Genomic DNA, 21,446 nt, shown 5'->3' on the forward strand with positions numbered 1-21,446 from the left:
AGCGCTGAGAGCGGACAGTGGTGCCGTCACCACTGCCAACTCTCTCCTCGCCTCTGGAGAAGCCACTGGCTGAAGCAGGGGAATCACATGACCAGAACAAAATGGGCTGAAAATAAGCAAGCATATACATCTTTTCCATACAGGTTTGGTCACTGTAGGTAGTAGTAGGGGGGGGGGGGGGGGGGAGGGGACATTTTTAAGACCAGTTCAGTTTGGGCTGGAATTCTACTCGCCCGGCCTATAGCAGAATGATGGCTGAGCGGTGGCTTTACAGTTCTGAGTGGACGTCACAACGTCCTCTCAGAAAGCAGGGCTGCCTAGCGACACGATCTGTCACTGGCTGTGTCCACCAGACACAGCGGATGAATGATCAGTGTGCCGGTCCGCTGCAGATACCAATGTGACCAATCACAGCAGGTCACATGACAGTTGTACACAATGGTTGGCTTCTTTTCATGCCATCCGTTGTGTACAATTGTTTTGCTAGCTGTGATTGATCAATGTGATCACATGGTACAGACTGGGCCAAATCACAGTCCATCTGTACCATTTGATTAAATTTGACCAATCACAGCTAATCACAAAAAAAAAAAAAAAAAAAAAAAACTGAATGACTCAGTTTTATTCAGTTAAATGCTTGCTTATAGCAATGTGATACACTGTTATAAGCAATCATGGTATAAAAAATATATATATATATATATATATATATATATATATATATATATATATATATTGCTCTGGTCACAGGGTGAAGAAAGAAAAAAAAAATTTGGTAAAAAAACATTACATATTTTTATTTTTTTTGTACTGTCACTAGTCAGTGTCCCTGATCAATGCAACACCAGTTATATGAAGATGCTGTACTGCACTAGTGACAAGAGGTTGAAAGAAACATTTTATTTCTTGATCTTCCAAAAAAATTACAAAATTTACAACTTCAACCCCCCCCCCCCCCCCCCCAATACCTCTTACTAAGTGCATTGGACTGTCATTTCCAAAAGGGGGTAATTTGGGGAGTATTTGTACTATCCTGTCATGAAATGAGACCGACTGTCAGTGGATAAGGATTGATCAAATTTGCAGATATATACGATAGTTGGTGGACTCTATAACTTTCCTACAGACTAAATAATATACATGGATTTGGGTTGTTTTCATCAAAGAAATATAGCAGATTACACTTTGACCTAAATGTATAAAGAAAGGTTATTTATTTGCAAAATTTTATAACCGAAACAAAGCAAAATGCGTTTTTTTTTTTTTTTTTTAATTTAGCAAAAAAAATAACCCCAAAAAAGTAAAAAGAAAACTATTTGTGTGAACAAAGTTATAAAAATTTAGTTTGGGTACAGTCTTGCATGACCTCGCAATTATCATTCAAAGTGCGACAGCGCTGAAAACTGAAAATTGTCCTGGGCAGTAAAAGGGTGAAAATGCCAGGTATTGAAGTGGTTAAGTGGGACTTTTAAATATTGAAGTGAATGACTGGATCCCTTTACAGTACTCTTAATCAACCAACTGCAAGTAAAAAAATGCACATGTTCTAAAAATATACCATTGTTGTATTGTAAATGTCAGAAAGGGATTGGTTGGTGAAATAGGGAGTTAATGGTTAAGACCGCATCCCGAAACAAAAAAGGCCAGAGGAGAACCCCCAATGGGACTTTTAAGGTCAATCATTTGCTGCTAAAGTAGCAGTGAAAAAATAGTAGTAATAGTTTTATATAAAAAATTTAAAATTATATTACAAAGATAATAGAAGAACAAAGAACACATATATAGAACATGTAAAGACAAAACCATAGGGTGGCTAACCCAAAAATGACCACATCATGTAAATGGGGTACATAATAGCAAAACGGACAAATGCCGTAGGGATAGATAAACCCTACGGGTACGGGTAAATATGGGTGCATCTATCCCTACGGCATTTGTCTGCATCATGTAAATGGGGTACGGACAAATGCCATAGGGATAGATACACCCATATCTACCCGTACCCATAGGGTGTATCTATCTCTACGGCATTTGTCTGCTTCATGTAAATGGGGTACATAATAGCAAAACGGACAAATGCCGTAGGGATAGATAAACTCTACGGGACGGGTAAATATGGGTGTATCTATCCCTATGGCATTTGTCTGTTTTGCTATTATGTACCCCATTTGCATGATGCAGACAAATGCCGTAGGGATAGGTAGGGATAGATACACCCATATTTACCCGTCCCGTAGAGTTTATCTATCCCTACGGCATTTGTCCGTTTTGCTATTATGTACCCCATTTACATGATGTGGTCATTTTTGGGTTAGCCACCCTATGGTTTTGTCTTTACATGTTCTATATATATATGTGTTCTTTGTTCTTTTATTATCTTTGTAATAAAATGTATATTTTTTATATAACACTATTACTACTATTTTTTCACTGCTACTTTAGCAGCAAATGATTGTCTAAGACCTTAAAAGTCCCATCGGGGGTTCTCCTCTGGCCTCTATTGTAAATGTCAGCTGCACTTTTCTAATCATTACCTTTCTTGTTTCTATATTCCTTTGGTGCCGTCCACCCAAACAGGTTGTCTCCGCTTTCCTCTTTGAGCTCAGTGTCATACTTGGACAGGGAGTCTGTGCCATATATGTCGTCATCGTCATCCTCCAGAGCTCCAACGCCGAAAGCCTGTACAGGGAACAGCACAGTGTGGCTTACAAGCTAGTACTGCGACCACAGGGGTGCATCCAAGAGAAGCTCCCTGACAACTACAGAACAGCTGGCCTTGGCACTATCATGCCCAGCACACACCAGCAACCATGCACAGCTGCTGGTGTGAAAGACGCAAAAAAATATATATATTCTGGATTCATGACCTAGTATGACCAGAACCTTAGTAGCTTCTAATGCAGTAAATGGGATTAAAAGGTGGCACCTGTCCAGAAATCCCGACTTTCCTTCCTTTGCCGTGCCTCACATCTCCCAGTGAACTGACTGTCCGATCAGAGCCATCACCGAAAAGACTAACATGAGAGTCCAGAGACCCGAACAAGGCCTGGCGCGGATCCAGGCCCCGGTAACCAAGGCCATGAACATTGTCCTTTATGGTGAAATCTATGGGGGTCACATCTTTGGGTGCGAAAGTCACGTTCTCTGGTAGGTATTCGTCTTCTTCCTCCTAGGGTAAAAACCACAGATAGATTAGTTAAAGGAGTAAACCCCCCTTTTTGTCTCATAAAAAAAACAAACATGTTATACTTGTGAAGAATAATCGTCCTAACCAATCATGTCAAGCACCAACACCCCAGTAATGATATATAAAATATACAGAAAGAGAAAGCAGGGCTTTCCCGATGCTAAACTACCCCACTCAGTGTGATGACACTTACAAATATTATTAAAAACATTTAACAATTTATTAGTATCAAAAATATTAAAATTAAATCCAACACATGATTGATACATAATCAATACATCCAGTACAATGTAGTGAATAAAAACAGAGTAACCCTTCCTCCAAACCCAAGCTTAACCTCTCTCAGACACACTGTGATAGCAGTGTGCCCACGCGTGTGTCGGAGGGCAAGACTGCCCCAATGCGTTTCGCTTATGTAGCTTCCTCAGGGGTATTGGGTGATGTGGGTTCACAACAGATTAAGTTAATTGTGACTTTGATAAAAGGAAATTTGCCTAATCCCGAATTGTGGGTATTCCAGGACATCCGCAATTGCCAATTGTGTACAAATATGAGGTAATGATCAGCACCATAGGAGAAAGGGGGGCAGCCCCCTCATATCCAGGTACCCGACCCAAATGAGGGAAGCAAAGGTCAGGTGTGCATCAACATATATCTTCAGGTTCTAACAAGAGGAAAGAATTCCACACTGAATCCCAGCCTTAGTATAGCTTGACATATTTAAGTAGTTTATCCAATTGTGTGCCCCACCACAGAGGTATCGCTATACTTACCTGCTTTGTGCAATGGTTTTGCAGAGCAGCCCCGATCCTCCTCTTCTGGGGTGCACCGCCGGCACTCCTGGCCCCTCTTTAGTGGGTGCCCCCACGGAAAGCAACTTTCCATGGGGACACCTGTGCGGGCTCGCTAAGAGTCCCGCTGCTGCATCCATTGACACAGATACAACAATCGGCCCCACCCCCTCGATCTTGTGTCACTAGATTTGATTGAAAGCAGTGGGAGCCAATGGCTCCTGCTGCTATCAACCTATCCAATGAGGAGATAGACGCTGCCTGGTGCACATCGCTGGATCAGATGGGGTTTAAGGTATTGATCGACCGATACCGATATGCACTGGTATCAGCCGATATGGGCCAATATTTTCGTACATTTAAAAAAAAAAAATATATATATATTTTTTTTTTTTTTTTTTTTCATCACTTGACAGGTATTCTTGTGGAGGGATCTGGGGGTCTAAAAGACCCCAAACCCCTCCTCTGCACTTAAAAGCATTCAAAACATCATGACATCACTTACGGGTTTTTACATGGAGACCCGATGTTTGATCAGGTCATCAGGCTTGTTGCCTGGATCTCCGCAGAAGCCGCAGAAGGCAGTGGGGGGTCGTCCCATTCTTGTAATGACAGCCGAGCGGCTTCTTAGCCGCATCAGTTGTCATTAAAACCGTCAGCTATGGACGCCGGTACCGGGGTGATGCCTCTAGCTGCAGGCATCACTCCGATACAAGCACTTTCCCAAAATATCGGTCACCTTGGTGGCCGGTTCCGATATATCGGGGAAATGGCATATCTTCCCTCGATATATGGGCTTTGCCGATAATCGGTCGATCACTAGTTTAAGGTAAGAAAAATGAGGGGGGGGGGGGGGTTCTGAGGGAGAGCTGCAGCACAGAAGGTTTTCATTGTATGCGTTAAGATAAAAAGCCTTCTCCCCCTCATACTTCCCTGAGGTCCATCTGGATCCAGCAATGTTGCAGGAGTGTCTCGGCTGCCCGGGACTCCCCTCATTGGTGGAGACAGCAGGACTGCACCGCTGCTGTCAAAGTCCGTCAGCCAATGGGGAGAGAAAGGGGGAGGCTCGGCTCAGGTGCCCCCATAGCAAGCTGCTTGCTGTGGGGGTACTCAATAGGAGAGAGAGGGGCCAGGAGCGCCGGCGAGGGACCCAAGACGAGGAGGATCTGGGCTGCTCTGTTCAAAACCATTACACTGTAATGATTTGATTTCAAATATATGTTTGAATGACAGTTTTAAACAATTTCATATTATTTATTTATTTTTAAAGGCAGTTTTTTTTTTTTTTTTTTTTCTCATGTGACCGGTAGCAGAGAACTAGAAGCTCCTCCTGCTTACATTTCCCTACAGACGGGCTGAGAGAGAGCTCGATTATGTGACAGCTATGTATCAATTAGGAAAAAGGTACTTTGAGGTTTTTTTGTTATTTTTTAATTAAAATAATTACAGCCATATCATCCATATACAAAAATTGAAGGGACAATGTAAATTAAACAGTATGTGTTTAGTATCACTTTAATGGACATCAAATGATGCTTTTCTTTTACAGGCTCGAGTTAGTTCAGCAGTGACCCTGGAGTGATACAGCTCACTAAAACCTTTATTATCACCTAATTACTACCGATTTATGGGTCTGTCCTGATATGAACAGCATAAACACCAAAGACCTGATAGAAAATATTGCACGCTATAAAACCCTGTTTAATGAAACCAAACCCTATCACAGAACATATAAAACAATGACACAAGATACATTTCTACAGCCAATAAAATATTAGGATGCCATAGTAAAAATAAATAAGGGATAATAAAACTAGCATAAACTTAATATGCATGATGAAATACGGTTATTATCTGGTGTCCAACCTGTGGGCCACATGCAGACCTCTGCAGTCTGTATGATCATTCATATGTAAGAGAAGAAGATTACCAGTGATCCCAGCTTACCTCATGTAACATGTTCAGTCTCTTATTGTCCTCTGCAGCATGTCCCCATTTTCTGACCGTTGCTTTCTTTAGGCTTCATTTACACTTGCAATTGAATGGCAGTAAACACACATGCATGAGATGTGTTTTTATTGCCCACCAACCACCAAAAAACACAAACCCTGACATAAGGGGGGGGGGGGGGGGGGGGGTGTCGACTGATATTTTTTTCTCAGGGCCAACACAGATTTTCAACCACCTTTCATAACAGATGCCGATAGTCTGTACATAACCTGCCACCCAGATGCAGCGGGTCACTCGCCACCGCCTCCTGCCACCCAGATGTAGCTTGTCACTTGCTACCATCTCCTGCCACCCAGATGCAGAGGGTCACTCGCCACCGCCTCCTGCCACCCAGATCAAGCTTGTCACTTGCTACCATCTCCTGCCACCCAGATGCAGCGGGTCACTCGCCACCGTCTCCTGCCACCCAGATGCAGTGGGTCACTCGCTACCGTTTCCTGCCACCCAGATGCAGCTTGTCATTTGCTACCGTCACCTGCCACCCAGATGCAGCTTGTCACTTGCTACCGTCACCTGCCATCCAGATGCAGTGGGTCACTCGCCACCATCTCCTGCCACCCAGATGCAGCTTGTCACTTGCTACTGTGACCTGTCACCCAGATGCAGTATGTCACTATCCATCAGATGCAGCCTGTCACTTGCCACCAGATGCAGCCTGTCACTTGCCACCATTACCTGCCACCCAGATACAGCTTGTCACTTGCCACTATAACCTGCCACCCAGATGCAGCTTGAAACTTGCCACTGTCACCTGCCCCCCATATGCAGCTTGTCACTACTTACACCAATTCTGGCAGCCTCTCCCCAGCGGCGTCCGAGCGGGTTAACTACCACATGCAGCGGGTGGGCGGTGAGAGATGACACAACTATCGCTCTGCTCGCCCGCAGCTCTGTCAAAAGCAGCCTTCGTGGCCCTGCTGTAGGAGCAGAACAGCGGTGATATGAGGCGGGCAGTGAGAGATCATCTCTCTGCTGCCCGCCGCACTGCAGACAGAGATTGATAAAGATTGGCAGCGACTGCAGCCAGTGTCACGCAGGGACGGGGGAGGTCGTCTGACCAACATCGGTAAGTTTCTGACCTATACCGTTTATTTGAAAAATGTGAATATCAGCACCCAATAATGAGCCCTCTGATAATCAGTCAACCCCTACACCGACAGGTAGGTTTTTGTTACGACAGAGGCAACCATCTTGGTCTCTTCTGACATTAACCCCTACCCACTGTCGCCTCCCAGCCCTTTAGGAACTTTTAGAAGCCAGGAGGCTGGGGTGGGCATTTGGGACAGGTGACCACTGTGATTGGCTATCACAGCAGTCCCATGATCAAAAAGCGTCCAATCGCAAATATTCATCAGTAACTTTCCAGTCCCCACTAGGGACTGTGCTGGGAGAGCGCACTCTCAGCACAGTTTTGCTTTTACATAGGGTTACATTTATGCAGCCCCTGAGTGTTAAAGCCCACCTGCCGATAGACCACATATATGTGTACGGATGGCAGGAAGAGGTTAATGCCTCCCTCTGCCTGCTAGCATTAACATACACTGAGCAGCATACAATTTTGGCACCTCTTTGTGCCATAATAATGCAACTCCTGTGCACATGCACAGGAATGACATCATTGTGGCCCAACCAATGAAGTGGCTTAACACGGAAGAAAGACTGGAAGAAGATGGAGGGGCCCCTGACCCTAGAAGGGATTGTTTGACAGGCAAGTCTGTCATAATGTGTCAATATGCAGTACATACTACTACATAATGGCCAACTGTGCTGGGAACATTTTTGAGAAAAAAAAAAAAAAAAAAGTTTGAGTTTTATTCCACTTTAATGTTCGATTTTTTTTTTTTTTTTTTTTTTTATTAAAATAATAAACTTGTCATACTTACCTGCTCTGTGAAGTGGTTTTGCACAGAGCAGCCCGGATTCTCCTTTTTCTCATGTCCCCTGCCAGCCCTCCTGGCTTCTCCTACTCTCCAAGTGCCCCCATAGAAAGCCACTTTTTAGGTCACTGGCTGTGATTGACAGCAGCGGGAGCCAAAAGCTCCCACTGCGGTGTCTGAGACAGTCAATGATTACTATACAGTAAATATCTCCTAAATGGTGCAAGTTTAGGAGATATTTACAGTACCTATAGGGTACAAACATTACAGGGAAGTTTACAACCACTTTAAAAACAGAAGGGGACATAATATCTTCTCGTTGCCTGCCCAACAGTGCATCGCTTTGAAAACACACACAAACACAAGTTTAAACAAGCTCTTGGTATGTGTCTACAGTCCCTGAGCATTACATATGTTGAACATTAGGTTATATTATGTCAGGGGCTGTTGTTGAGGCCCCTATACCCTGAACCATTGCTGCACAGTGTGTGAATAGTATGCACACTCTTTTTTTATACACTGCTCAAAAAAATTAAAGGAACACTTTGAAAACACATCAGATCTCAATGGGGAAAAATCTCATGCTGGATATCTATACTGGTATGGACTGGGTAATGTGTTAGGATCTATACTGATATGGACTGGGTAATGTGTTAGGATCTATACTGGTATGGACTGGGTAATGTGTTAGGATCTATACTGGTATGGACTGGGTAATGGGTTAGGATCTATACTGGTATGGACTGGGTAATGGGTTAGGATCTATACTGGTATGGACTGGGTAATGTGTTAGGATCTATACTGGTATGGACTGGGTAATGGGTTAGGATCTATACTGGTATGGACTGGGTAATGGGTTAGGATCTATACTGGTATGGACTGGGTAATGTGTTAGGATCTATACTGAAATGGACTGGGTAATGTGTTAGGATCTATACTGATATGGACTGGGTAATGTGTTAGGATCTATACTGATATGGACTGGGTAATGTGTTAGGATCTATACTGGTATGTACTGGGTAATGGGTTAGGATCTATACTGGTATGGACAGGGTAATGTGTTAGGATCTATACTGGTATGGACAGGGTAATGTGTTAGGATCTATACTGGTATGGACTGGGTAATGGGTTAGGATCTATACTGGTATGGACTGGGTAATGTGTTAGGAATGAAAGAATGCCACATAGTTTGATGGAAATGAAAATTATCACCCTACAGAGGGCTGAATTCAAAGACACCCGAAAATCAAAGTGAAAAAATGATGCAGCAGACTAGTCCATTTTGCTGAAATTTCAGTGCAGCAACTCAAAATGGTACTCAGTAGTTTGTATGGCCCCCACGTGCTTGTATGAATGCCTGACAAAATTAGGTCATGCTCCTAATGAGGCAACAGATTGTGTCCTGGGGTATTTCCTCCCAGATCTGGACCAGGGCATCCCTGAGTTCCTGAACAGAGGTGCAACCTGGTGGTGTCGGATGGACCAAAACAATGTCCCAGAGGTGTTCTATTGGATTTAGGTAAGGAGAGCATGGGAGCTATTCAATGGTATCAATTCCTTTATTTTCCAGGAACTGGCTGCATTCTCTAACCGCATGAGGCGGGGCATTGTCGTGCACCAGGAGGAACCCAGGACCCACTGCACCAGTGTAGGGTCTGACAATGGGTCCAAGGTGTCATGTTGAACTTCCAGTGACCAGTACGAGAGAGTGATAACACCAAATGTAACACACTTGCACCCCATTCACACCTGAGAAGGAAAATGGCTAATTGGGCCCAATTTGGACATTTTCACTTAGGGGTGTACTCACTTTTGTTGCCAGCGGTTAAGACATTAATGGCTGTGTGCTGAGTTATTTTGAGGGGACAGCAAATTTACACTGTTATACAAGCTGTACACTCACTACTTTACATTGTAGCAAAGTGTCATTTCTTCAGCGTTGTCACATGAAAAGATAGAATAAAATATTTACAAAAATGTGAGGGGTGTACTCACTTTTGAGAGATACTGTACATACATACATAATTTTACTTTTATAATCTGAAACCTTACCTCCGATCCTTCAGAACCTGTAGGGGGCAGCGCACAGCCATAAAGCTTCCTGCCATGTTCTGGAATATAAAAACAAATACAAAATGTACTTTATGCAGCACACAAAAGGAAGCTACTGCCTGTGTCCTTTATTCCTTTACTGTCTAGGAAGTGGGAGGAGAGCCAGAAGCTTCCACAGAATTCTCTAAATCTCTATTTACCCACCCATGACACACAGACATCTGGGAAGGGGTTCACAAGAACTCCAAGACAAAATATACCCCACCTATTGTCCAGAGAATTTGTAAAAATAACAATTACGGTACATACGACAGTCAAATACTAATGTTTCTTAAAAAAAAACTGTTGGGTTAATTTATGCTTTTTGTCACCATTTCCCTGACCCAATACACCCTTCCCCGCTACATATACAATATATACACCCCTGACAGCAACAGTGTCACGGTTTGATTAAATCCAGCACTGCAGGATGATATAATATTCGTGTATTGGACTATTTTTTCGGTTGTACAATGCTGAGTAGCTATACAAATGTTCATTTGTTGTAAACTTTATAGTTTGAAGTTCAGTAAAATATTTCCTGGAAAGGAAAGGAAAAAAAAAAAAAAAGGAAAAAAGAAAAAAAGGAAAAGGAAAAGAAAAAAGGAAAAAAAGGAAAAAAGAAAAAAGAAAAGAAAAAAGAAAAAAGAAAAGAAAAAAAAGGAAAAAAGAAAAAGAAAAAAGGAAAAGGAAAAGAAAAAAAAGGAAAAGAAAAAAGGAAAAAAAAAAGGAAAAGAAAAAAGGAAAAAAAAAAGGAAAAGAAAAAAGGAAAAAAAAAGGAAAAGAAAAAAGGAAAAAAAAAGGAAAAGAAAAAAGGAAAAAAAAGGAAAAGAAAAAAGGAAAAAGGAAAAAGAAAAAAGGAAAAAGGAAAAAGGAAAAAAAAGGAAAAGAAAAGAAAAAAAGCCAAAGAAAAGAAAAAAGCCAAAGAAAAGAAAAAAGCCAAAGAAAAGAAAAAAGCCAAAGAAAAGAAAAAAGCCAGCACTGCAAGAACATTTCCAGTCTTTTTTCCAATAGACTTCTATGAGACCGTCTCGGATCATCTCCAGCCTCAGCACACAGCCCCATAGATGTTTATGGGACTATAAACGCACAGGCACGGCCAGGACAGTTAAGACTTGTGTGTTCGATGTAAACAGCGGAACTGTGGCCGTTCCATCTAAGCGTCTGTGGCAGGGAGAGGGTGGGTAAGGTTAGGTCAGAGACAAAAAAAAGAAAGAAATGCACTTTGTTTTAAAATCGGTGTCTGTTAGTATCGGAAATATCTGAAGAGAGGATTCAAAAATAAATAGGAAATTTCACGGTGAAGGGCGGTTTGCTTTGGAGGCGTTGTGTTTGACCAGCCTCAGTGCTGCAGGATGACAGCAGAGTATTTAAAGAATGAATCAGTGCTGGAATTGCTGTATAACTACAAACAGGGACGGGTCAACAACCCCTGCAAATGCACAACGAAACACCTCACAGTTACACAAACAAAAAAAATGTAAACTACCGTTAAACTTTATGAGCCTGTAACTGTGTAGTATAACTGTCAAAAGGAGCTTCAATTCTATATATTACATCCGAGATGTAGAATAGCTCTGCCACGGCTCCCAGCAGGGGAAACAGAGAGCCCCGCCACGGCGCCCGGCAGGGGGAACACACAGCTCCGCCACGGCGCCCGGCAGGGGGAACACACAGCCCCGCCACGGCGCCCGGCAGGGGGAACACACAGCCCCGCCACGGCGCCCGGCAGGGGGAACACACAGCCCCGCCACGGCGCCCCGCAGGGGGAACAAACAGCCCCGCCACGGCACCCAGCAGGGGGAACACACAGCCCCGCCACGGCGCCCCGCAGGGGGAACACACAGCCCCGCCACGGCGCCCCGCAGGGGGAACACACAGCCCCGCCACGGCGCCCCGCAGGGGGAACACACAGCCCCGCCACGGCGCCCCGCAGGGGGAACACAGAGCCCCGCCACGGCGCCCCGGAGGGGGAACACAGAGCCCCGCCACGGCGCCCCGGAGGGGGAACACAGAGCCCCGCCACGGCGCCCCGGAGGGGGAACACAGAGCCCCGCCACGGCACCCAGCAGAGGACTTGGCAGCCCCAACAGCGAACATTAAACAAGTGGACCAAAGACTGCCAGAAGTGTGTAACAGCTTTGGGCTCAGTCATACAGATGTTTGGTGGGGGGGTGGGACCATGCTTGGGCTTCTGACTCCCCCCTCCAAACTCTTTTCAAAGATCAGATTCATAAGAGCATTCAAAAGACAAGGCTTGTGTTATGCTGGAGAGAGCACCATGCACATTGTACGAGCATTGAGGGTTCTTCTGCATCCACTGCTCCAATAAAAGTAGGATAGGGAGGTGTGCCAACAAGGTGACACTGCCTTGTTAGGCGATCACTGTCAAATGAACATAATCATAAAGCCTAGTACACATGGGTCAAATGTCAGTTCAATAAAAACTGGCCAACATTCGACCCGTGTGTCCCCTTGTCGGAAAACAATAGCACAGCAGGGAAGATCGCTGTACTAACTTCGCATTGATAGTACAGCGGTTCCGACCAGAGCAGTCAGGTCTTTTTTCGTTCAAGTAGTAGTGTGTACCAGGCTTAACCAGAAAGGTAATTATTTCAGCACCCAGCATCTCTGCTGTGGCTGTCACAACACATACAAAGCCAACATGTGCACATTCCTTTTCAGACTAGAGTTTTGTGTTTGATGCACAGGCATGGCTAGATGCGTACTGGTTACAGGTTTCCTTTTATCAAATGCTGATTAGCACCCCCCTGGACAGCTCCCGCGCAAAATTAAAATTTGCTGCAATCAAATTCTTATCCACTTTTTTACAAAGCGGACTCTCCGTTTTTTTTTTTTACCTTTTTCAGTTTTTTTGTCTAAGGCTGGCCATACATTATACAATTTTCTGTAAAGATTTTTTTTTTAGATTTACCTCCAACTATGTAGTACAAAGGCCTGCCTTATAGGATACAATTGAAAGTGTTGTTTAGTTTTGACCTCATATAATATGGATTTTGGTAAATCGAACAGAAAATTGTACATGTATGGCAGCCTAACCCTGCCCCTTGCTGTCATTCACACTTAGGCAAGAATGACTTTTCATTCTGCTTCGGGTGCCAAATTTCAGAAGGCATTACCTTCCATTTATACAAGCGAACGCCATATCTTAAAGAAACGGCCGGCTCACAGGGACATAAACAATGATGAGTTGCGGGATAGGACCTGGACTAGGAGAGCTTGGCACCTGACAAACAGTCTTATTGGTTCATGAAAAGCTAGTGTAGCCTCCTCCAAATCACAATCTCAGCAGGAGCAGAGCTGGAAAAGCTCCCACGGCATTAAAAAAAAATATGTCTCAGACCCCCCCCTAGCTGTGACACAGCAAGAGAAAGGAGGGGGGGGGGGTCACACACAAGGACTAAATGTTGAAACAACAGTAGTGACTTTATGAAAAATAGCTGAATTATAAAAGAAAAAATCAAACTGTATAGTATGTTATGTTAACTTAAGCCAGCTATAGACGGTTCGAATCTCGGCCAGTTCAGCAGGAACCAGATGAAAATTCAAACCATGTATGAGCAGGCTAAACATACCCATGTTGATCGATCAATCAGCTTGGGTACAACCGACCTGTCAGGTTTTACATTTGAATATTGCTAGCTATTGCTAATGGAACACATCACCATTTTTCTAGGTAAATAGATTTCTAAAAGGTGCTATTGACATGAAATTTTCACCACATGTCGGTAACAACCAATGCAATCCATACATACAAAGAAACCAAAACAAATAAGTTCAGAAATTAAATTATGTGTAATAAAATGGAATGACACAGAAGAAAAAGTATTGAACACGCAAACTGAAATGTATTTAATACTTGGTACAAAATCTTTTGTTGGTAATAACAGCTTCAAGACACCTCCTGTATGGAGAAACTAGTCGCATGCGTTGCTCAGGTGTGATTTTGGGCAATTCTTCCACATAAACTGCCTTCAAACCTTGAAGGTTCTGTGGGCCTCTTCTATGGAGTCAGATTTTTAGTTCTTTCCATAGATTTTCTAATTGATTCAAGTCAGGTGATTGGCTGGGCCATTATAGAAGCTCTATTTTCTTTCTTTGAAACCAATTGAGAGTTTCCTTGGCTTTGTTTGGGATGTCATGCTGAAATGTCCACCTTCGTTTCATCATCCTGGTAGATGGCAGCAGATTTTTATCATGTCTTGGTACATTTTTCCATTCATCCTTCCTATGAAGTTTGCCAGTACCGTATGCTGAAAAACAGCCCCACACCATGACGTTCCCACCTCCAAACTTCACTGTTGGTATTGGGGTGTTTTTGGGGTGATGTGCCATTTGACCTCCAAACATGGTGTGTATTATGGGATCCAAAGAGTTACATTTTGGTCTCATCTGACCAGACTATATTCTCCCAGCATCTCACAGGCTTGTCTAAATGTTGTGCGGAAAACTTTAAACGAGCTTCAAAATGCTTTTTTTTTCAGCAATGGAGTCTTGTGTGCTGAGCGTGCATAAAGACCATGGCGGTTGAGTGCATTACTCTCTGAAGCTCTCCACAAGTAGTCCTTGGCTATTGGACAGCGCTTATGATGATTTTTTTTTCACTCCTCTCTCAGGAATCTTGTGAGAGGCACCTGGTCATTACCGCTTTATGGTGTGCTTTCCACTTCGGGATTATGATCCAAACAGTGCTCACTGGAACATTCAGAAGTTTAGAAGTCCTTCTGTAACCAATGTCATCAGTAGGTTTTGCAACAATAAGAGTGCAAAGCTCTTAAGAGAGCTCTGTGCTTTTACTCATGAGAAGTTTGTGTGACAACTTGGTAATGAGACACCTTTTTATAGGCCATCATTTGAGACTGAACCAGCTTTCATTCATTTGCCCTGACAATGGCGTTCAATACTATTTCCCCGTGTCAGTCATTCCATTTTATTACACATAACTTAATTTCCAAACTTATTGGTTTCTTTGTCTGTATGGATTGCATGGGCTGTTACTGACATGTGGTGAAAATTTCATGTCACTAGCACCTTTAGAAATGTATTTACCTAGAAAAAAAATACACACACATATAGATAGATAGATAGATAGATAGATATACACACACATACACATGCATACATACACACACTATAAATATATTATGTATGTATATATAACACACATGCTATTCTCCCGGCAGGGACAGCCTCCCCCACCCCGAGAACACAACAGGATTCCACCAATCCACACTGACTTTGCTGAAGAGTGAATTGAGCAACTTTCATTACTCCAACAAGTGGTTGCACGAAAGAAATTCACTCAATCTATGGCCGGCCTTAGTAAATGCAGAAATTCTTTTAAAAGTCACAGAGTCGTTTAGGTTTACAGATCTTTATCAGGCTCACAAAGGCTTCATAATGGCACCCACCAGTTTCCTGCTTCCGCACTTTCCTCTTGGTCCTCGGACCCACGCCTTGCCCTTCTTTCCATCCCATCTGACGTAGCAGCTGTACACCAACAGTGATCCTGAGGAAAGAAGACAAAACTATACTCCATTTCTCCCGCCATAAAATTAAAGATAATCTTGGAGTAAAACTGGCCATACACACTTTTTCCAGAAATTAGTCTATGCTAATCAAGGGGTCCCGGTAGGTTTTAAATCTGTGCTGTTTTGTAAATTTTGGTATATATCTGAAAATTGATCAGTTCAGAAGTACTGAAGGCCTACCATTTCCTGAGGCCCGAAAACGCCAGGACAGTACAAGTACCCCCAAATGACCCCTTTTCGAAAAGTAGACAATCCAAGGTATTTAGTAAGAGGCATGGCAAGCTTTTTGAAGTTTACATTTTTTGTCACAATTTTTTGAAGTAATAAAAAAAATTCACATATATATATTTTTTTTTTTTTTTACATACTGTCACCAATGCAGTACAGGGACACTGACTTATAACAGAATGCAAAACCAAAAAAAAAAAAAAAGTTACATTTTTATGTCTTTATTAGATTTTCTTCTTTTTTTTACAACTTTTTTTTTTTTTTTTTTGCACGCTTTGTCTAGAACAGTGTAGCCATAGTAACCCTGTAGTACTCTGGGGAGGTGATCAGGGTTTTTTTTTTTTTTTTTTTGCACACTATAACCGCCTATAACAGTGAATATCACCTGTTATAAAACAACCATTTTTACTGAATTAAAATCGATTATCTCAGTGTTTACTATTGGGATTAGTCGTGATTGGCCCTGTCTGTACCATGTGCCCACTGTAACCAATCACAGGGCTGAACACAATAGTACACAATGAATGGCAAAAATGAACGCCATCCATTGTGTACAATTGTCCTGTGGTCTGCTGTGATTGGCCACAGCGATCACGTGGTACCAGCAGTGGGCCGGTACACTAATCTGTTATCTGCTGTGTATGGTGGACACAGCAGGTGACAGATCGCGCCACAGTGGGGACGCATATGACATCCACCCAGAACATGACAGCTCCCACCTGGCCATCATTTGACTATAGGCTGGATGGGAAACTGTTAAATGTTTTCTTGGTCTGGAGATTAATTGGAATTAGGAGATTTCACCTTACTTCCTATCCTGATGATCATTGTCCCCTGGACAGAAGTGTGGGAATTCTCCACACAAGGAAAGCAGATGGCATTAAAAAAAACTGAGAAAGGTTTGATGGAGTAAAAGTATGCCAAAGCTCATTTACAACTCCCAAAATGTCAAAGAATGGAAACTTTGGCTTAAACACCCTAAATCTTATGTGACCTACTCCTACTTTATAGCCATGATGTCTTATCCACACCCAATCTGAACACCCCCATCTGCCATAAAACTTTACCTTACTTTTAAACTAACCTCAAACCTGTCCATCCCATATTAATGTGGTAGTAAACCCCCCTGTAATGTTTGTACCTATAGGTACTGTAAATATCTCCTAAACTTGCACTGTTTAGGAGATATTTACATTGAATGCAGCCGCCCATGCCGTTTCTTCAGAGTCCTGTGCCGTGACCGGCGGTTCCAGCCAGTAGCACAGCCACAGACCCGGAAGGAAGACAGGTGAAGATGGATGCAGCCACCAGAGGTGGCATCGAGGGCTTCGTTTGGAGGGGTCACCTAATGTGCTAGTATGCTAGGCATACTAGCACATTATGCCTTTACTTTCCCAGTAAGGAAAAAAAAAAAAAAAAATCTCAACAGACTTTCCTTTGCACTGACACATATGCGAGAGAAAATGAGCCCGGGTGCTCAACAAAGAATGAAGTACAAATAATTCAAAACATAAAAGGTGGCACTTCCAGGGCTTGAAAGGTGAACATTCAGGGAGCAGCTTTATTTCAACATTTTAAAGTAAGGTCCTGAGGAAGAGGAGATTGTGCCTTGTTGAAACAAACACGAGTATTACTGAGTGTTCAACTTTTAAGTCCCGTGAATGACGCCTTGTCTTTTGGAATATATTATATTATATATATATATATATATATATCTCAAACACAGTTATGAAGAAGACAGAAAGAGAGGGATGCACAAACGCAGCAGATAACCCTTCTCCACTCCATCCAAAACCAACAAAAGTTTATTGTTGTAGTTCCAACCAACCCAATGGAGTAGGAATATCTTGTATTTAAAAAAAAAAAAAAAAATGTATTACTTGGCAGGCGCGATCAGGTCCTCCAGGATGGTGGCCCCTGGTATAGGTGCAGAGACCGCTGCTAGCTCTCTGGCCTTCTCCCGAATCTTGTCTTTGGTTTTCGAAGCAAAATCGTCTGTGGTCATTATTTCCTTTGGTGCTATGCCAAACTCACCGAGATCCTGTAAAACAAAAAGAGCAAATTTTCATCACTATTCAACACTGTCACATGGAGGTGCTGGGAGAGTCCTCAGCCCTGTGCAATATTAATATTTGAAGTCTGGATCCCATTGAGAGCTTTGTATTTGTCCTGGTGACTATTGTCTCCATGACAGAAGAGGGGGTAGGACAGCCGAAGTTTTATAGTTCTCACCAAAACAAAAAGGAAAGGGCAAATCTTCCACCATTAACTCTACAGGGGAAATTTCTCTTGCTTTGTTCACATTTACTCTCACTTCCTGTTGCATCTACAGGAGAGGAAGTGAAGGGAAATCTGCCCATCGGGATTCAGAAGGTTAAAAAAAAAAAAAAAAAAAAAAAAAAAAAAAAAAAAAAGGATTTCTAACCTTTCCAAAACCCCTTTCATTTTTTTTTTTTTTTTTACAACTTAGCTAAACATGTAGTCTAAATCTGCCCCCCAGTTTCACATGTGAACAAGCCCTAAATTTAATAATTCCATCAGGTCCACAGCCAACTGACATTTGTAATCTCTACACAATAAAAGATGACCTTGCATAGTTTCGACAGGTTTTTTTTACCTCCTCATCCATGAAATCCTCCGGCCGACTGGCTTGCCGTTCAGACTTTCCCTGACGAGACGACACAAATGTGGAAGGGGCCCATCCTAACACAAGGATGACAGCAAATTAATAACAAATTGTTATCTGAACCCCCCCCCCCCCCCCCTGTCTGGTGACATCACTGCAACATAGAGAAGGTATTCTGCCAGAACGGAGTGGCACTCATTTAAAAAGTCCTGGAGCACCAGAAATGGGCAAGATTACAGTTTTCTGGCCTTTTCATTCTTTAAAAAATTCATTTTGGGGACATGCCATTTTGGAGTCTTAACTACATACAATATTTCAGCGCTAAACCACGTTAATCGGGGGATTTCAGTGGGGTAGCTTCCCAGTGGGGGGGGGGGGGGGGGGAAGAGAATCAGGGATGTCAATTCTCGACTGCGTCACAATCACTTGAAAAAGGAGAAAGGGGGTGGGTCTTGGGAAGGGTGTCGCTTCCCGATGATGATGTCACATCACTTGGGGGTAGTTGCTTCTTGATGGCGGCACCACATCCTTCCAGTCAGCAGCACCATGTCACTTCGGGGGTCGCTTCCTTAATGTGGCACTACAGCACTTCGGGGGGTAACTTCCTGACTGCGGCACCACGTCACTCGGCGGGTCGCTTCCCGAACGCGGCACCACGTCACTCGGCGGGTCGCTTCCCGAACGCGGCACCACGCCACTCGGCGGGTCGCTTCCCGAACGCGGCACCACGCCACTCGGCGGGTCGCTTCCCGAACGCGGCACCACGCCACTCGGCGGGTCGCTTCCCGTCTGCGGCACCACGCCACTCGGCGGGTCGCTTTCCTTCTGCGGCACCACCTCACTTCGCGGGTCGCTTCCCGAATACTTCACTTCGAGGGTCGCTTCCCGCCTGCGTCACCACCTCACTTCACGGGTCGCTTCCCGAATGCGGCACCACCTCACTTCACGGGTCGCTTCCCGAATGCGGCACCACCTCACTCCGCGGGTCGCTTCCCGAATGCGGCACCACCTCACTCCCCGAATGCGGCACCACCTCACTTCGCGCGGGGAGGGAGGTGGCTGCTTCTCCACTGTGGCACCACGTCACTTTGTTGGTCCCTTCCCAACTGTGACACCACGTCACTTTGCGGGTCGCTTTCCAACACCACGTCACTTTAGGGGGGGGGGGGGGCAGTTATTTCCTAACTGCGGCGACACAACACTTCGGGGGGGGGGGGGTGGATGCTTCTTAACTGTAGCACCACTCCGTGGGTCCCTTCCCAACTGTGGGACCACCTCACTTCGCGGGTCGCAGCCTGAATGCAGCACCACATCACTTCGGGGGATAACTTCTTAATGAAAGAGCCACGTCACTTGGGAGAGGGGGCGGAAATCGCTTCCCAACAATGACGCCATGTCACTACCAGGTAAGTGAAAGGAAACATACTCAATAGGCCGCCGCCGCCCCCCCCCCCCCTTTTCGAAGTGCTTGAGATTGCGTCCCAACAGCAGCGCCACGTCATTGGTGTCGCTGCCAAAACGCTGTATCACATTCCCTTCCCAAGGAAATGCCTGGGATCACTCCCCTATGGCAGCACCACTCAGGGTCAGCAGATTTACATGTTGTATAATAAAAGAGTATCGCCCTCCGCTCTGATTTACCTTCCTTAGTACCCACAGTATTAAAGTAGCCGGCAGAAAACCCGCCAGTGAAGGCGCCATGGAAACGCTTGAACCGCCCCTTCTCATCCTTGACCGTCTGTTCCTGCAGCGGAGTCGGCTTCTTGGGCCGCTCTCCTGTAAAAGCAAAAATGTATATATATGAGAAATGTGCAATACAGTGACAATGACAGGCAACAATAACAAGTTGTATAGAAGTTCCCTGCACAGCTCAGAACTACAAGTCCCAGCATGCCCTGCGAGCAGCAGCTTACAGTACATCAGCAGGGAACTCGCAATGCATGCTGGGATCTGTAGTCCCGACAAGGCCATAGGGTTTTAAGTTACCTGGTGGAGCCCCATTAGCAAACCCTGACCGTCTTTTTCCCCCAAGTAAAGCCCCCTAGTGGCGCTCACATATACCAGGGCATCTGTAACGTTCTTATTACCCTCCTCATACTGCTCCAGGAGCTTCCCATAAGTGACAAAATCCTCCTCGCTGTCGCTGTCCTGCGACGCCATCTTTGTACACCCAGTACAGAGGCCGAGAGGGGACAAAAATCCACCATCTGATCAGTCGCCGCCACTGCCTTCCTGTTGGGGCGTGTCTAGGTTGGCTGGGTGTTTCCATGGTGACGCCAGTCAGGCTCTTCTAATGTGCACAGGCCTGTCTGTTGTGTCTATAGGAAAGGCCTGCTGGGATTTGTAGGCCTGTAAGGGACCTGCATTATAAAACAAATCCCTGCTATGAGATTATATTCACATTTTTATTTTGTGAACATAAAAGTGTTTTTTTTTTTGGTAAATCATTATTATGAGTTTTAAAGAAATTTGTTGTCTATCCTAATATGTCTATATAAATTATTTATATTAAATTAAATTATTACATTATTTATAATAAAGTAGAACTGAAGGAAAAACTTTTCTTTTTCATTTTGGAGTGAGGAAGGGGTATAACCCCTCTCATTTTCTAATTGTTTTGCCCTATAGGCAAAGGGGAAGGAAGGGGGAAATTTCCCTTCACTTCCTGTCCCATAGTCACACTAGAAAGGGTATCACCATAACGTGTGTCCCCATTGGAAGATTTCCCCTCCATTCCTGATGGTGACAACTTATCAACTGGGATTAAAGCGGAGTTCCACCCACATTTTCTACTTTGCATCATCCTCTTCAATCCAGCAAAATAGAACAAAATTGGCATTTTTTTTCAAGCTTTCTTTACCTTCTTTTCAGGGTGTATTCTTTTTTCTTCCTGTACAGGGAACCGCGGCGAGGTACGTCAGATCCTGCGGCGCCTTGGCTCCTGGGAGACTTGTGTCATCATTCCCAGAAGTTAACAATGGGGCGGGACCTTCCGACCACAACGCCGTTGTGATGGCAACCAAAGATACAATCGTGCACCGCGCATCTAGTTTTATGCGCATGCGCGAGATCGGGAGGTGCATG

The 21,446-nt window shown here is 44.0% G+C and overlaps 1 protein-coding gene across 1 annotated transcript in view; it reads right to left on the reverse strand.

Annotated features, from left to right (window-relative positions):
• The window catches only part of GPATCH1 (G-patch domain containing 1), a 65,480-nt gene extending 44,900 nt beyond the window's left edge, over nt 1-20,580 (reverse strand). Inside the window, exons 1-8 of the mRNA XM_082270406.1 lie at nt 20,450-20,580; nt 20,004-20,138; nt 18,354-18,439; nt 17,617-17,777; nt 15,389-15,486; nt 9,918-9,976; nt 2,927-3,169; nt 2,535-2,679 (exon numbers count right to left, since the gene is read on the reverse strand). Coding sequence (XP_082126532.1) covers nt 2,535-2,679; nt 2,927-3,169; nt 9,918-9,976; nt 15,389-15,486; nt 17,617-17,777; nt 18,354-18,439; nt 20,004-20,138; nt 20,450-20,522 — 1,000 coding nt within the window. The 5' untranslated portion in view covers nt 20,523-20,580. The remainder of the gene's footprint in view (nt 1-2,534; nt 2,680-2,926; nt 3,170-9,917; nt 9,977-15,388; nt 15,487-17,616; nt 17,778-18,353; nt 18,440-20,003; nt 20,139-20,449) is intronic.
• Between the last annotated feature and the right edge of the window lie 866 nt (nt 20,581-21,446).

This window comes from Pelophylax lessonae (assembly GCF_965119305.1).
Source record: "Pelophylax lessonae genome assembly, chromosome: 10".
NCBI classification, from domain to species: Eukaryota; Metazoa; Chordata; class Amphibia; order Anura; family Ranidae; genus Pelophylax; species Pelophylax lessonae.